Below are 17473 nucleotides of genomic sequence, written 5' to 3'. Positions count from 1 at the left end.
GCAGGAGCACAGCCCCAGCCTCACCTGTGTCAGACATCTCTCAGGTGTTTGACACCAAGTTTCTGCTTACAGGAGCTGTGCTGCTGCAGGGGCAACAGCTCCACCTGTTTCAGGCCTTACTTTGAGTAATTTTTCATAGAAAATTCTCAGCTGCAGGCACCCACTGAGAAGAGTAACTGTGATCTGCATTATGAAGTAGATGAAGGAGAAACTACTTTCAAATGGCTGTTGAATTTATTTGCTTGATAAATACAATCCTAACAAAATAAAAGTTAACCAATATTAAGAGATTTGTCTGAAGAACATTAGAAAAATCCATGACAATTCAATAGGAATTAGTGTGAATTAAACAAACAAACAAAAAGTTTAAATATTGCCAGCAAATATAAAATGTATGTAACGAAGGCAAGGGAGAATGCTTTAGTTTACATTTGTAATCTGATCACATTTTCTGTGTTTATAAACTTTTTTCCAAATTTTAAAAAAATACTATGCTGTTTTTTCCTATAACATATCAAAGCATTATTTGTACAAAAATCAAATCATGGCCAATGATTCACAACAGTGCAATAGATAAAGAATAAAACCACAGCCAACAGGTGCTGAAAATAAATATCCAGATTAAAAAATAAGATAGCCTATATGCACTCTGTGGAGTTTCTGTCTATCTATGGATTGAGGGCTGAGTCCAATGAGCGTATCCAAAACATTAAAGGGCCCTTAAATGCCAGTGTGGGTGGAGGATTTTGAAGGGCAGAAGCATTAAAAACAGCCAAACCCAAACCAAGTCCCAGGGAGGGGTGGTTGGTTTGTTAAACACCAACAAAAGGAGGCTATTGCTGAACCCCCGGTGCCTCCCGTTGGCGTGGCTCTGCGGGCTCCTTTGCAATCCCAAGTGCCTGGCATTTGTGCAGGGGCAATGCTGTATTGCTTGGTCAGGCAGATACGTCCCAAAGACACGACCGCTCCCATCCCTGCCTACAAGCAGTGGCTTTTTCCAAGAGATGGAAACATTTAAAATGGATGAAGACAAAGGCTTGGCTACACGGCAGCAGTGTGAGCAGGGCCTGTCTCAAACAGGAGTGATGAGGGTGGTTAATGATGAGTCAGTGAGTCACCTACACCGCTAAAGGACACGGACATTTCCACCATTCGGGGACATAAATAACATCTCTCAAGTTTTTACACTTATTCAGTACATCTCAGAACAGAAATGAAGCTTAAGGGCATGTTAGGTAAACATGATACCCCACAGTCTCCCACCGTTTCAGCCAACCCAGAATAAATTTAAAGCTCCCTTGTATATAATCTGCATCAGAAAGGTATCAAAGGCACAAGCAAGAAGTGACTAGGTTAATAAGCAGAGATAATGGTGAATGAGGATGAACAGATCCACAAGGCAAATCATTAGTAAGTGTGGGTGGGTTTTGTTTTACTGAAAAGGAGATCTTCCAATTCTGCTCCAGTGAATGTAAATAATGATTTTGGTTTGAAATAAAACTGTTACTGAATTATTTTGAATCACCTGAAGGAAACCAGTCTTAAAATAATCTGATACTAACTGGAAAACTCTTCTGGCCTCTCCAAACTCACCTGAGTCTGATGAGTAGAAGCCACAAGTATTAGAGACAAAAGTCTCCAGGGCTTAAAAGAAAAGTTTCTTTACAGAATGTACACAGCCACCAATAATTTGTGCAGTTTGACTCAAATTACAGTAATTTGCACAGTTCAGTTGATTTCGTGCATAGCCAAGGAGCCGGATCAAATGGGAGTTTCTTTCCTGTCTTTACTTGGGGATGGCTTGACTTGCTGCTCCTTGCTTGCTTTTGGCTGCTCTTTGGCTGCTTTTGTCTCCAGGACAGTGTCTCTCTGCTGCTGGGAAACGCCCCCGCGCTTTTCCGGCTCCTCTTCCTCCTGGCCCTGCTGCTCGGATTTTGCGCGCTGCAGCAGGCGGAGCTGCACCCGCAGCTCGATGATGGCCTCGCGCTCCTCGTGAATCGCTTGGTTCAGGTGGTTGTTCTTGATCTTTTGAGGAAGGGAAACAAACGTCAGGGAACGACAATATGTTCCTGTGCTGTAGCTCAGGGGTGTTTAGCACTGCTGGCCCGGGCAGCAACAGGGACTCGCACACAGCAGTGATTTAAAAGCTGCGTGTGGGTCACAAGCCTGGGCAAAACTGATGCACACAACCAGTTTGCACCTGTGCAATCACATCACCACCACAGGAGAGAGCCAGTGAATGCTGAGAACCAAATCCTACCTCCAGTTCCTCGTTCTGTCTCTGCAGATCCTCCAGGATGACCTGCAGCTCCTCCTCGTCTTCACTCTCACTTTCACTCTCGGAAGAGTATTCCTCGGTTTCGCTGCGGCCGTGCTGCTGGCGACTGAAAGAGCAAGGGCAAATTCCACTTTAAACGCTTGAGTCTGCCAGAACTGTGGCAACACTAGAGACTTAACTTTCATTCCCTCAATCATCTGCCAGTGGTTTAAAGAGCAAAATCAGACTTCCCTTTCAAAGCTTGATTAATAAAAAAAAATAAAGCAGTGATTTTACAGGCGGATTCTTTTAGTGCACAGGGTCAAGTTTCCTTTTGATCATAATTCCATTGTTAAAACAACAGAAAATATCCTGCAAGATTCAAATTTGTCAAGACTTCAATAAAAACAAGTGGCTTTCAACTGTGATGTTCACTGGGTGAGCTTCAAAGTGTGGTCTGGAGTATTCTTTCAGCAAAGCATTTATGCACTTTCAATCCCAGCATGCTGTCCTGGCTGGGCTCTGCTGTGAGCTGTCCCCTTACCTTTGTATTTCAGCTATTTCTGCTCGGAGCCGATCTATTTCTTCCTTCTCGGAGGCGATCTGTCTCCGCAGAAACTGCTCCATGGCCAGCAGCTCTTCTTGTTCTGTTAAAATCTCATTCTCCTGCAATGATCAGTTAGTTCACTTAAAGCCTTGACTTTATTTCCTACAGGAACATACAATACGTATGAGATGATGCTGTTCTCTGAAATACTTTCAGTGGCAGTGGTTAGCATGTCTTCTTTGAACTTTGATCCATCAAGACCTCAAAGCAAATAAAAAGTTCAAACCCAACAATGTCTGTTCTAAATCCTCAAGATAATCACTATACTGAATAGTTGTGGAGATGACACACCAAATCCTGGCATGTTTGGCTGCCTTTCCTTAAATCACAGGGGAAAGCTCTGGCCAATCAGTAAAATAACTAGAAAAACTGAATTACATGTCTTTGATCTTCTCTCCTCTGTACTTTCCTCCTTATATTCCTTTTCAAAGCTACTGGGGGAAGCAACAGAAGGCAAAAAAGCCAAAAGAGTTGCCTTATTTCCTCTGATCAGCAGGAAAGCAGTTAACAGTACTGAACCTGGCTACACTGGGAAGTGCTGCTTTCTATGTACATGTACAACAAAGGTCACTTTTTTTCTTTCACAGTGTCTCCTTTCTGCTGTTAACAAGAGTCTCCTCAGCTCTGGGCTCACTCCTGCAGTCAGCATTCCTTCCTTGCTTCACTGGCCATTAAAACAAAGCCTTGTGGTTTTAATGGACACAGAGACCCCTCTGAGCCTGCAATGTCCCCTCTGCATCAGAAGGGACAAAGGAGTGTTTAATAGATCTGAAATATAAAATACCATTACCAGGCAAACAGGTAAGTGCCTGCCAGCTACCTGTGCAAGCAGAATATTTATAACTTCTTCATTCTCATTCATTTCTTCTTTGGAGACATCCTCCTTTGAAAGGCTAGCAATTTCTTGTGCAATCTTTGTTTCACACTCCTGCCAGAGAAAGAAAACAACATTTAAAGGGACAGCTTCCCTGGTCAGTGTATTTACTCTAAAAAATTTTTTTTTGAATGCATTATTTTCCAAATTTAGAACCACATCACTGTTGTCTTCCAAATTTTGAGCATGGTCTGTCCCATCTGTGGGACATAAAATAGTTTAAAAAATACTTCTTAGATTTGTTAACCTCAAGTCCTCCAGTAATTCCTCTTGATACTCTAGGACTCAATGCAATGAGCATGTTCCCTAGCAAACACTAAGGTTTTCATCACACACACATTTTTGGTGAACAGCTGTGAAGATCACCATGTCCCTATGAGAGCCAGCTAAGCAGAAAACACAATTGCTCATCAGGCATATAAAGTTAAAATGAGAAAATCTGCAGCAAAGAAGATTGAAAGGTGTTTTGATCTGACTAGGTGTCTCTGCACTGTTATGGATTAGAATCCATGATTTAGCTGTCTGGCCAATAAACAGGAAAGTTACCCACCTGTCTCTTAGCTTCTCTTAGTTTCCTTTTAAGAGCTGTTAAGATTCTCTGCACCTCCCAGAGTCTCTCTTCTTTGGATAAGTCTTTTATCCCTGCCTGCAAGTCTCTGTGTAAACAGTTCAGAAGGAACTCCTAGAAAGATTGCCAAAGAAATCGTCTTTAAATATATTGTACCAGGGCAGATTGAGAAGGAAGATCTTTCTTGCTTTGTGGCAATGGGCTGGGAGTTCTGGTTTCAAACCTTGGCATGTGCAAGAACAAGTGTTAACACAAACCCAGCATGGATCCAGAGCCAGCTGAAGAGCAGTACTAAAGAAACCACCGTCCCCAATGGGCTCTCCTGACCCTCCTCCCACAGCCAAAGTACATAGCAAAGCACTCCATGGGTGACACAGCTATGAGCATCAAAGACCATAACAGCTTTCCACACATGAAAAAGGAAGGGAAATCATCAAGCTCTTCCCAGTGGTCTCAACAACAGGATAATTGTGATGGACTTAAAGCACGTGTTACAAACTTAGGAGAATTTTCTGCTGAATGTATAAAAGCCAGGGCAAAGATAAACAGAAAAACACTCAAGTAATTGCCAACCTGTCGCCTGATTTCTTCTTTGATGCTCTCTTGTGTTTCTGGAAGTGCTGGCATTGTTGCCATATTTGACCAGCGAAGAGGTTTTGTCACCTGCTTGAGGGTCACATTTCCAAAGAACTCTTGAACATGTGTAAAAAACACATACAGGACACGGTTGCTGATCTGAAAAGGACAGGATATTGGTTAAGATGATTTATTCACATCATCTTTATCTACAAAGCACAGTGTCCTCCAGAAACAGCAGCCTTTAGTAAACCTTTCTGTGAGCCACAATCATGTCAGTCTCTCTTGAGATTAAAATCTGGATTCAAAACTATCTTTACTTTCAACAATGCAGTGTTGGCCTCAAGGGATCACTTCACTGTTTCTCTTACCTGTGCATCTGAGACACTTTCATACTAAACTCAGCATCTTCACATCTCTTAACCTACCAGAATTATTTCCATCACTGATAGATGTAGAAATGCATTAAATCTCTTTGTGCTCACATAAAGGTAGATAGTAAGAGGGAACATCAAGCCTACTGTGTTATACCTGATGGCTGGCTACACCTTCTCTCTCTTCCCCCAACCTTTAAGTATTCTCTACAGCTTCTCTCTCAGATGACTTAATGTAGTAGGAAAAGGTAGTATGAAAGTATCTTTCACTATATTCCTTGTTTTAACCTTAGACAGAAGCAAGTATATTTATTTTGATACTTTATCTTCCACTGACATTTAAAAAACTATCCTGAAACAAATGTTAAGAGTTGTGTCATTACCTGCACTTCAATTGCTAAGATCTAGTTACCAACAAAACATGATTGGGCCTGCATTGTTTTACCCTCATTGTTACTTCTTTTCCTAGCTAGAGAGGTGTCTGGCACAGCAAAAAAGCCAGGAATAACAGCTGGCCCTTCTGCTACTGGGCTTCCACCTGGACTCTAATTATAAAGTCAGGCTTTTCTAACTTGTGGGGTTTGCTCTAGAAGATCCACACCCAGTAATGCCACGTTTTCATCATGCACAGGACTAATTCTGAGCTGTATTTAATTAAATATTTCCAAGATGTCCATTAAGGAATCAAGCAATCCAGAAACCACAACATCTTACTGGAAAACCAAGTCAGTTGTTATTCCCCAGCCATTTGGTTGCAGACACCAAAGCCATTTCACCTAAGTCACTACTGCACCAGGAAGATCTATGTGCAGGACAGGGTTCATTAGCTTGATATTAAAATTAAGCAACAATATCTTAACTAAACTATCGCTGAATCAAAACCCCACAGAAATTGTGTATCCGTATGAATAATTGAACCAAATCAACATTAAATGCCTTCTCCTCATGACATAATTGAAAGACAGCAGTCTTTGTAATATTTTGATAATAACCCAAATATCAGACCCACAGTATGCAAGCCCACATGCAGAAAGACTTTTGTTCCCCTTTTCCCAGCATTTTGGGTTCCTGAGGCATAAAGAGGAGCTATAAATTAGCTAAACTGTATCAGACAATACCCAATTCCCACCTGCAAAAGAATTCCTACAAAGAAATCTTTCTTGGGCTGCAGTTCCTCTCTAAGCCTTGCAGTGTGGAGCACATACCTGAACAGTAGGGCTGAGCACTATAGAAATATTCTGGATGTTCATTTTTGTTTCTAGTTCCTTTGCAATAACATGGTCCATATGCACAATCAGCCATGAAATCAGGAGATGGTTACACTCTGGCAGCTCTTTGAGCAGCTTCTGGCACTCCTGAACTTTCTCAGCTTCTGTGCTCTTTCCACAAGCATCCTCAAAGCGGGGCATGAGCTCTTTGGTAAGCAGGTTTTCGGGCAGTTCCCGCAGGTACTGTTTGAGCAAGCTGGCGACTGTGTTGGGCTCATATTCCTCCAGGTTTGGAGATTCCTCGCGATCATAGGCTGCCTTCAGCTCGTCTACTTTTGATTTTATTCCTTAAAATAGTCAGATCAAGAATTAAGAGAAAATTTGACTGTAAATGTCTAACAGTTATATGTAAACTTTTGTTTTTGGAGATGCCTTTATTTGACCTCTCCTTACAATTTCAGATAATTGAGAAGGACCTTTTAAAAGCTATGCACATGTAACAAAGTGAAAATCGTGACTCAAAATTACATGGTCACTAGTTCTAAAAGCACTGACTAGTCCTATGAAGCAAAACCAAAGCACTGACAGAGCTCTGAATCAGAACTGGTGCCAGCATTCCCTTTCATCAAGGAACATAAAATAGGGTGAGGAAAGGCTGGGGAACTCGAGATCAATTGTGCATTTGCATTAAGCTTCTTTCTGGCTGTTCAATTACCCATCCCTAACCTAGGCAGCAAATATGTTTTTAGTTCAGATGCTGTGCAACGAGCTCTGCCTAGAACAGCTTTCCTTTGTCAAAACAAACCCCACACTTTTTAGTTTCCAGATTTCCAGCTGGCCCTCCTCAGCAGAGGAATCTCACACAGGATCCTTGATCTGAGGCACCACATGATTAAAAGTGTGTTCACAATTACTCAACCCAGCCAAGATTTTCTACAAGGTGTTTGTATAAACTCAGCGACATTCCAATCTTCCTAAGCTTGGGGAAATTTCATTCTTGCAGCTGAAACACCCACTTGGGTTACACCAGTTTGGTGCACAGCCCTGGCTTGGCTCATACTCAATGAGCACAACTGGGCACATTCAGCCCCTGGAAAATGCCAGGAAAACATGCTCAGTTTCATGGCCAAAATGAGCCACCACAACAGCTGCAGGCCACTAGGGTATGGCAATGCTCTCTCTGAGCTCTCAAATTAAACAATCCTACACGCACAAGAGGGAGCTGTTGCACTGGAGAACACGTACAAAGGACGCAGCAGAAATTAAGGAAAACACACCTGTGAAAACTCCCAACACATTGTGAGTAAAAAACCAAGGAACCAAAATGTGTCACTAGGCAGGACTAAGCTACTGCTTAGTAGCTGCAGTATTTCTGCATGCCCACCAAACACCAAGCAGATGGACAGCAAGAAGATAGCTAATGAAGCCTTTAAAATAATTTCATTACTGGTCTACAGCGATGGGTAACTTGATTCAAAATGCTTTTCCTAAAATTCCTTTCCTTGCTTGTTCTTGTCCCCTCCAATGTAGCCACAGAAGTACTTACAGGAGCTGCATTTCTGGTGCAGCTCACAAATAAAGGGACTGTTTTGTCTAACATGACTTAAACTGAGGTTTCACTTATGTAAGCTGGTGTTACACAACTACCACAGTTAATTAGCTGCTGTTGCTAACCTTAGTGAAACTTGCATTTTCTGCGTATTAGCAAATTTGCTGAAAGAAAAGAAGTTTTCAAGAAAAAAATATTCAATGGGAGTAACTGGATAAAGCAACTTAGTGGGAAGCATAATCAATGAAATGGTTATAGCTCATCTTTGCTTTTGCAATCAGCTACCACTGTATTTCTAAAGCAGAAGAAAGAGTACAAGTTGGCCATCCTAATACATTTTATTCCTTGCTACCATTCCACGACAAAAGGCCAAAACAGGTGTGTTTTTACTGCCATTAAGTAGTACCACCAGATTACCAATTTTTTCTGGTACTTCAGACCTACAAGTTTGCTTAAGTTTGGCTATCTGATTACCTTCTGGATAATTAATGGAACTATGAACAGTGTATCTTATTATAAAATAATAAGAAATTCACAAGTGAAGACCTTAGGAACCTGCATGTCAGTGTGCCCAGAGTACCTGAAACTCTGTAGATGCCTTCACATTTCATGCCATACTTCTCCACGTAATCTATACATTCACGGAAAACTGCTGGCAGGCGGATGCCATCGTACATCATGGTCCTGTCTACTGCGTCAGACAAAGGAATGCCAAACACGGGTCTGTGACTTGGAACATCCACTTGAGGTATCTCTGTCTCTTGAATTGGCTTTTTCTTTTTCTTCTTCTCTTTCCACTGTTTTACAACATCTGCTGCAGTTAAGTCTTTTGACTTTTTCTCTTTGTGTTTGTCTTCCTTATGTTTTTCTTCCTTGTGTTTTTCATCTTTGGGTTTCTCTTTTATTTTAAAATCCTTCTCCTTCTTTTTGGAAAAGCTGGGTTTCTTGAAGACGTGTATTCCCTTGGAGCGCTTCAACTTGGAAGGACTTTCAGCTTCGTCACCGGAACTGTCCTCTTGAAACGCAGCGTAGCCTTCCGCTGTTGGGCAAAGCAGGACAAGGGAAGGGGACAGCTGTCAGTCTGTTTACTTTCCAGACAGCAACAACAAGAAGTTGCACGTAAAGAGGAGAGGGAAGAAGCAACATGAATTAAAAAACAGTGCCCGTCTGACTCCTCGGAAGGTTTTCTTTAGTGACACACTTGAGTGGATAAGGATTAAATCAAGTTGTATAATTACATCAAAGATAAGCCACAGAGCTCCTGAACGATCTAAACAATGAATACTTTATATACTTACTCATAATGGCTATGTCCATCTTATGGGCTAGATTCCCATCTAATAGTCAAGGAAATGCAAAATAAAAACAACTGTCTGGCAACTTCTCTATGTTCCTGCAATCAACAGTATAAGAGTTGCTGTTAAGGATCGTCTACTGCATAGAAATCTAACAAATTTCAATTAACAACAAACTAAACTCCAGCCACTTAAAGTCCCAATCCTTTTCCAAAATATTATGAATTTAAAGACAAGTATGAAGTTAATAAAGTTTCAGCCTCAAATAAAATACAAAAGACCCCACCCCAAACATAAACCAAAAAAACACTAACACTTACTTTTTACTAGATGAATAACACAATTCCAGTAACGCTAGAACAATACCTGCCCATGAAAGTGCAGATTTGCCTTAAAAAGAACATGGGAGAGATTCAAACAAGTCCCTGGGCTGAGCACACCACTCCAGCAGCAAACATCCAAGTGCTGTCTAAAACATGCACCAGGTGCTTTTAAGTTGCTACGCCTCTGCAGCTGGCCCTGCCTCACCTTCAGGCAAGAACACAGGAGTCTTTAAAGGTGGATTACAAAAAAACCTCAACAAACATAGCAACAAAAAGAACCAACCCACAAACAAACTCAGCAACATGCAATCCAACACAACTTTCAAGTCCACTAATTCTAATTTTACATACCCAGTACCCCATATAAGAAAAGTAAGCCTGAAACCTGGTCAACAAAGGTGACATTGGACACGCCATCTGCACCAGCCAGGTCCCCCAAGGCAGTGGGCAGCAAGCCCCCATTAGGAGCCCTTTGAGGCTCTTCTACTACCCACAGGCAGAGCCTCTGCTCGAGTGAGGCAGCACTGACAGCCAAGTGCTCCTGCTGCCTGAATAGTTTTGGGCAGAGGAAAATTACCCTATCCAAGCATATCACGCACAAGGCTATAGCTGAACTTTTTCCAAGTGGAATATCTGCAGAAGAACCAGGGGGCATTTGGTCTGTCCTCCTTCCAATTCTGAACTATACCAGACTGCAGAGTCTCTCAGCATTTTTTCAGCATATAAAAGAACTGTCTTTATTTTGAAGCCTCCTTGACTGCTCTGTGGAAGATAGCTTGTAATAGTCAAACAAATATAAGAAATGTATTGAAGCACAGAACTACCATAAGATAATTGCAATTGTTGAATCAGCTCAGTCTTTGCAGCTGATACTCTTCCCTAGGACTACCAAACACACACTTTCCCAAAAGACTGAAAAAGACTGTAGAACTGTTCCTGTCGAAGGGGAATTTAACATAAAAATGCAAACATTAACTGAAGGCCAACCAGCAGCCAGGTCTTCTCCTCCCTGCTTACTGACTATGTCACTTACTGGTTTTTGTAAACTAAATCCAGACATGGGCAAGGATTCAAATCTCACTCTGGTACAGAAACAACTGTGGATCCACCAGCTACAGGACAAAGTAGGAGCACCCATCTTCACTGTGTTTTATGAGAATGAGATGGGGCTGGCACCAAGGTTCCAGATGAACTTCAGAGATGTAATTTCCAAAGAGAGAGCCAGGTGTCTCCCAGAGAGAGCCCAGGACAATCTGCCCTCAGTGTTTCCTCCTGGGGAGCTGTGACAGCTCCCAGTCACACAGCGTGGGGTTCCCACAGGCACACCAGCAAGTGCCAGCACTGGAACACAGCCTGGGAGGTTGGTACCACCAGCAGAGCACTGCTCACACATCCCAACATTGCACTCTGCAACACAACCCCAGCGCCTTCCTAGGTCTGTGGTAATGTAACACCAGCAAGAGAACATTACTGAAACTGGTATTTCTTGAATTCATGAGAAGACATGAAGGTACAAGTTAAATACAAACCCAGCCTTTTAAAATTTGTCTCAGTAACATAAGTCAACAAAGTTTAGGAACATAAACTAATACAGATTCCCACAGAATATCCCAAGAGAGGATCTGCATGTTTCTCAAGAACAGCCTGATTTTCTTTACTATACTTGTGGTTATAAAATTGCTGTACCTTTCACCAGTGATACAATATATTGAAATATAAACAACTAAAGTTAAAAATTACCAAAAGTGCTTGAAAAATCAGGTAATTTTAAATATGGAAAGAGCATTACCCAGGGTATAGTAAACTAGTATTTCTGTCTACTGTTTCCTCAAGACTTCCAGTACTAATAGTCCCCATTTTCCCATCACTCTGCTCTATGCCACTGACATTTTCCTCCATCTATATGAGATGTAATAAATACTCCAATTTCACCAGCACAATGACACAGCACAATCTGCCAGTTCCTTTTGTTAGACCTTCCTTCCATGAGTGTGCCTTCATTGCAGTTATTTTAAATGCAATGCTTCATTACATTACATGTAATGCAATGCTTGAAGTTCCCTTATCTTACTGAGAATTATAAAAAACCTAATAATAATAATAATAAAAATAATAACAATCCAAATAATCCAGTGTTACTCTTTAAAAATCTAGTTTACAGGCTTATAATCTTTGTCATGCAACAAGTTCAGTGTCTCTATCAGTCTGCATACTTGGGAATACTTCTGTGTTCTCATAACAAAGCACTAAAGTCATGCTGTAGTATTTATTGTTAACTCCAAGGGTGGCATTATTCAGAACTACCACTTATCAAACCTACTGCAAGAGACATTTTATACACTGGGTCTCTGATGGGTTTTTTAAAGTAAATTACAACTCTACAGCTGATTTGGCTCCCCAGGGAAATCTGCAGCATATGTAATTAATTAATTGAAAGAAAACATGGATGGCTTTTACATATGAAAGAATTAGTAGGTCAAATATGACTGAAGTGCAGTGCAAGCATGAGTTACCTAATGTCAGTTTGCCAGAGAGACTGTCATCAGATTGTACAGCATTTCTAAGTAAAACTAAGACACACAAATGCACAATGAGCTTGAATAGATGGCTTCTACTTCTTCTCCTTGCCCACAAGATGCATTTTTATTATCAACAGAATCTTCTACCTTACAGACACTACCAACACTCACTATCCAACTTTCAATTAGATCAGTTTGTCTCTAATATTCACTTGATTCACTGATGTCAGCACAGCACTCCCAAACAAATTCTGCATGCAAATTACTCTGCAGCATCATGCCAACAGAGCAAATGAAGCTGAAATAAGAAATCTGTCTTACCTTATTTTGATTTAAAATAATCACTGGCATTGAAAGGCAGACCTTTAAACTATCTGCAAATGGTGCTTTGCTAGATAAACACACAGTGGTACATAGAAATATACAGTGATTTGTCAGCAGAACAGGATGCAGCAATACACCCTATTTATCCCAAAGATAAATCCTGATATGAAGAGCCTCTAATCTTTATCAGGTGTAGAAAATTCTAATAACCTTTTAGTCTGTAGATCTGAAAACTGTATCCAGAGCTTCTCCACACATTGGACAGTAAAAATGTTTTGTTTGCAATAGCAGTGGTTTGGTTTCAGTCTTCATCTACATTCCAAAGGAACACAGAGGAGCCCTGTCCAACACATCAAGGATCTGTCTTTCAAAAATATTCCCTGAAATTGTCAGAAGAGTTCATATCGATGATCCTACTAACCTTTCACGTGATAGTTTAGTACAATTCTAATAATTCTCCATTTTCTTGGAATTGTACAAAGAAAATCCAGATTCTTGTAAACAAAAAAAAATCCTAGCTGTATATTGAACGCATTCTGCCCATCAGCATCAATCTTCAGAAGTAAAATGAATAAGCAGAGTAAGATCTACTCCATACAGACTCTTTATCTACAGAAATCCTAATGGGAAGAAGAGCTTCTTCAGAGGTATTTTACCATAACATTTTTCTTCTGCAAGAAACTGCATATTTTATGGCTTTATCAACATGTGATTAGTGACAGGTGGTTAAACATTTTCAAAAATCAATTACAGTGGTTGCTGTTTCACATAATCCATTGCTGCTTAACACAGATCCATTTTTGCTCTCCTGCTGTCACAGGACAAGTTCTGTTTGAGTCAGGGAACAGCTGTGATTTAAAACTATGCCAGTAAAAAGAAAATTCCTTTTAATCCTTAGTAAGTCTCCTAATCTAACTCACTCTACAGCCAACCAACACCCAGTCTATCAAAAGAGAGGGGAGAATAAAAATTAGTGGCTGAAACATTTTTCCAGTAGCCAATATTCCACATAAAAAACAATATTAAATTGAATTTTCTATTACGTCCAAAACATTTTAGCACTTTTCTCCCAGAATAATTGCTGTGTATCATTAGGTTACTGACACTAACATGAAAAAATCAAATCATTAAATAACTATATCTATATACAAAAATATGGAAAGGGATATTTTGCTAGCACACAAAAATGCTTTTTTATATAGGTGATAATAATGAAACTAAGAATACATTACTCTTGCAGAAATTATTTACCTGAAAAACCAAACTGAGTAACTTTGGGGTATTTAACCTTCCCTGCTGCTCTTCAAGCACTTCTGAAGTTTACATTTAGAGTATCATCAAAATAGCTCAAGATTTTGTGGGATTAAACTTAGATAGAGTTCCAGGTGTTAGAATGACTTTGCCATTAATTCACTAATATTGCAAGTTCAATAAACACTCACTCTGTCATAATGTAATGTTCACTTGTCTTTTTTTCACTGACACATTCAGTTATATTTGTTTATATCCCAAACAGCATCATCATGGCAGGTTGTGCACTACTCAAAACCAAAGCAGGTAGCCAGAAAAAATGAAAAGAAACAAACTGAAGACATACAACAAAATTAAAAAGGTGAAATAGAATGAAGAATCGAAAGGATGGGAGGAATAACAAAGGCCAAATCTGGAAGGAAAAATCTTAAAATCTACCATGATAAGCAACTGTACAGTACACTTGCAATTTAGACAGGTAAAGTCTATGTTGAGGGTATATTTACAATATTGATTATTTTTTGAGCGTATGAGATGTACTGAAAGCGTGGTATGTAAATTACTCTTCTATCTGACTGGCAATTATATGACAGACATATATTAGGGCCAAGAAATGCTGAATGCCCTTCACATTAGTGCTGCAAGATATTATTTTGTTCCTCCCATTTTTTACATTTTTGTGTTCTTTGAGGACTTTTTCATACCTTTAAAGGTTCTTTTAAGTAACAGAGAATCCGCTATAAAATGTGTTGCAATCTCTTGTGGAAAAAAACAGTTGCAGTGCCAATGTGCACAGCCCCGTGTGAATTTGCTGAAGCAGCATTTCTCCTCCTAAACAACAGACTACAGCTACACTATCACCATGAGACATCCTGAATTCCATACAAAGAAATCCATACGATGAAAAATGTTGGCATCTACCCGTTCCAGATTTAGAGGTGTGCAATACAGAGCTCTAACAGAAAGCTGGACAGTAAAAAAGGAACTACTGATAGCCTGAATTTAGACCTATCCAATCAATACCAAATTTTCAATGCCAATCCAGTAATCTGTATTAGGTCAATATGGTTTACATTACAGAAAATCACTAACGAATCACTTCTAAAAACCTGTAAGAATTTCAACTGTTGAGGATGCATCTTTGAGTCACAGTATTCCTTAGGCAAACAGTTTTTAGTTAAAACAGCCATAGCCCTTCTTAACTGTGGTAGAAACAATTCCTGCATTCCAGGAAACTGGTTTGATTAAAAGCAGTGCAGTGACAGCAGATTCTTAAGGAGTGATTATTTAAATATGTGCATGCATATTACAAACAGTCCCCATATTAATTCTAACAGAACACTGTCTCACTGTTTCTGATCTTCCAAATTCCACATGTAAGAATCAGCAGGATACACTGTATCAGAAATTCAGACATTTGAGATTTTGCTAAAACAAATATCACAAAGTACTAGCACTTGGGCTGTGGTATTTAGGTTTCAGAGACAGGAAGTGTCATTCTGGTATTGAGAGTGCTCAGTATCAGCTTAGTATTTCCAAGTGCTTTGTTCTTTCAGAATATGTAGAAAAACTTTCTTGAATAAAAACTATTTCATGTTTTGAAAATTTTCTGCTCAAATCTAAAGGTGGGAAGTAATAGTTCTGTTGTTTTGGAGGATGGGTAAGCATTTAAGAAATTTCCACTCTGGATACTGATACACTGACAAAGAATTCTGTAGTCAAAGCTTTACCTTCTCCTAACCTTTGCTCAGTGAGTTCTGGAAAATTCAGATCTCAGTGTTGGTTTCCACATTTTTGACCTCTGCAATAATACTTTGGCACTGCTGGAGGAAACTGCATGATCAGACTAAACTGAGAAGCTAGAGAAAAAAAACAACAGAGATTTTATGACTGCTGGAATAATGGTGCAGTGTGCACATGAAAACGTGGGATGGTACACTGAATAAGGCAAACACAGAAGAAGGCAGACACATGGGAAAAGGGCTACAGTTGTTGAAACTGCTTCTTCCAAATGCACAAGTGTACAATTCAGATCAGACATACACTTTTATTCTAGCTGGCGCCTCAGCTATGATTAAAAATGGATATATTTGGAAACACATTTGAAAACCTCCACTTAGAACGTGAAGAACCACTCCATGCCAGAATTTACCAATGCATCATGAAAGGTTTTGGATAAATGCATTTATTAGCAATTCTGGGCACATGCTTGGCACCTGTATCGCACAACAGAAGAAAATGAAGGTGTGGAGTTTTTTTGCAAGAGAAACAGGTGCTCCACAAAGTCTGCTTGTAGCAAACTAAATTAACTTCCTCCACACTGAAACACATTTAAAAAGAACCCACTGGGAATACTTAGCAATTTTGAGAGAGAAAAAAAGGAAAGAGAACTTGAAAGCATTGAATTAAAAAGAGAAGTTGTCTACTCACTTCTTTTTTCTTTTTTCTTAAATTTTCCTTTCTTCTTCCCATGCTCCTTTTCATCATCAGACACTATATCTGGAGGCTCATGCAAGCTGTCGTGAGGCGGCGAGGGCTCCCCGGTGCGGTACAAGCCGGGGAATTTTGTGGGACTGATCTCTTCAGAGCTGGGAGTACGAGCGAGTCCCCCGCCGTGCTCTACCCGCCGGTGTTCACTGGGGCTGCTCGTGGGAGGCAGGAAGCACTCGGTCATCCTGATACCCAGATAGCACAGTGAAATCTTCTGCTACCTGTCCATCACACCTGCAGCAGAAGAAAACAAAAAGAGAACCCACACAATTTTAAGCAATGGGTTTCAGAACACTTGGTTTAGAGCTTTACCCTGAAATCATAAACAGCAATACCTTCTACAACGAGAGTTCCAACTGCTGCCAAGACAGAGTAACACAACATCAGGTCTTCAGCTCAGTGTTTGCAGAATTTGTGCATTAACTCCTGAGCCACATTAACATGAGATCTGCCATTTTAGCCATTTCTACTCTATGATCCATAAAACATATATATTAAGTATCTGAATATTTTAACTGAATATATTGAAATAATTCTTACAAAATTCATAGGCAGCTTGCATACTGATTGGTAGTATTTACTACAAATTAGTTTCCTAACTTTAACTTTTTTGGACATCAAATAGATTTGCCTGGAAGCTCAGAGTGTTTGTGAGCACTGCCCTTAAGGCAAAAATCATTTTCTTCTTTCCCAAGCATATTTTATAGATGCAAATAAGAACTCACCTAGCCTGTTGCAATAAGGGGGAAAATAAAATAAATACAGCTAAAGCAAATCCATCTTTTAATTATGCTGCTGCAAATTAAAGAAGGTAAAAAAATAATGATTATGCTTTACTGGTATACAACAATTTCCCCTCTGAACAGGCTGGATCAGGTTATCTGCATCCAGATGCTGGTACATTGTTTGCTTGGGAGCTATGGCCAAATAAAAGTTTATACAAAAATTGCTAAAGGAAGCCAATGCATAAATTCTCAGCAGTGGAACACATAAGCAAAATCTCCTCCTAGTACAGATAAATTTCAGAAATTCCACAGAATGGATATCCTGTATGGGACACCGCATCTCTGGAGTCCACTTGGCTGGATTTGGCCCCTTGTGTCTAAATGGTCACAAAGGACACATCCCACAACACTCTTCAGCAGTATCACTCAATTCCAGGGCTTGTATTTACAGATTGGTAGCATACAGAAAAAATACGACATGCTGTTGTATTCTGCCCATGTTAATTCTGCCCCATTAACAATTATAGATCAGT

The 17473-nt window shown here is 40.0% G+C and overlaps 1 protein-coding gene across 2 annotated transcripts in view; it reads right to left on the bottom strand.

The window, feature by feature from the left end:
• Nucleotides 1-215: 215 nt before the first annotated feature.
• The window catches only part of RALBP1 (ralA binding protein 1), a 32785-nt gene continuing 15527 nt past the window's right edge, over nt 216-17473 (bottom strand). For both annotated transcript variants that reach the window (XM_054285182.1, XM_054285183.1), the window contains exons 2-10: nt 16156-16449; nt 8594-9052; nt 6462-6811; nt 4880-5041; nt 4289-4420; nt 3685-3792; nt 2802-2923; nt 2261-2384; nt 216-2025 (exon numbers count right to left, since the gene is read on the bottom strand). In XM_054285182.1, the coding sequence (XP_054141157.1) occupies nt 1762-2025; nt 2261-2384; nt 2802-2923; nt 3685-3792; nt 4289-4420; nt 4880-5041; nt 6462-6811; nt 8594-9052; nt 16156-16399 (1965 nt within the window). In that variant the 5' untranslated portion in view covers nt 16400-16449 and the 3' untranslated portion in view covers nt 216-1761. The remainder of the gene's footprint in view (nt 2026-2260; nt 2385-2801; nt 2924-3684; nt 3793-4288; nt 4421-4879; nt 5042-6461; nt 6812-8593; nt 9053-16155; nt 16450-17473) is intronic.

Source organism: Melozone crissalis, unplaced genomic scaffold (genome assembly GCF_028551555.1).
Source record: "Melozone crissalis strain CALT ecotype California unplaced genomic scaffold, PUWL_Pcris_2 ptg000042l_1, whole genome shotgun sequence".
NCBI lineage: Eukaryota > Metazoa > Chordata > Aves > Passeriformes > Passerellidae > Melozone > Melozone crissalis.
Note: the sequence above shows the minus strand (reverse complement) of the source record. Positions and strands in the feature narration are given on the sequence as shown.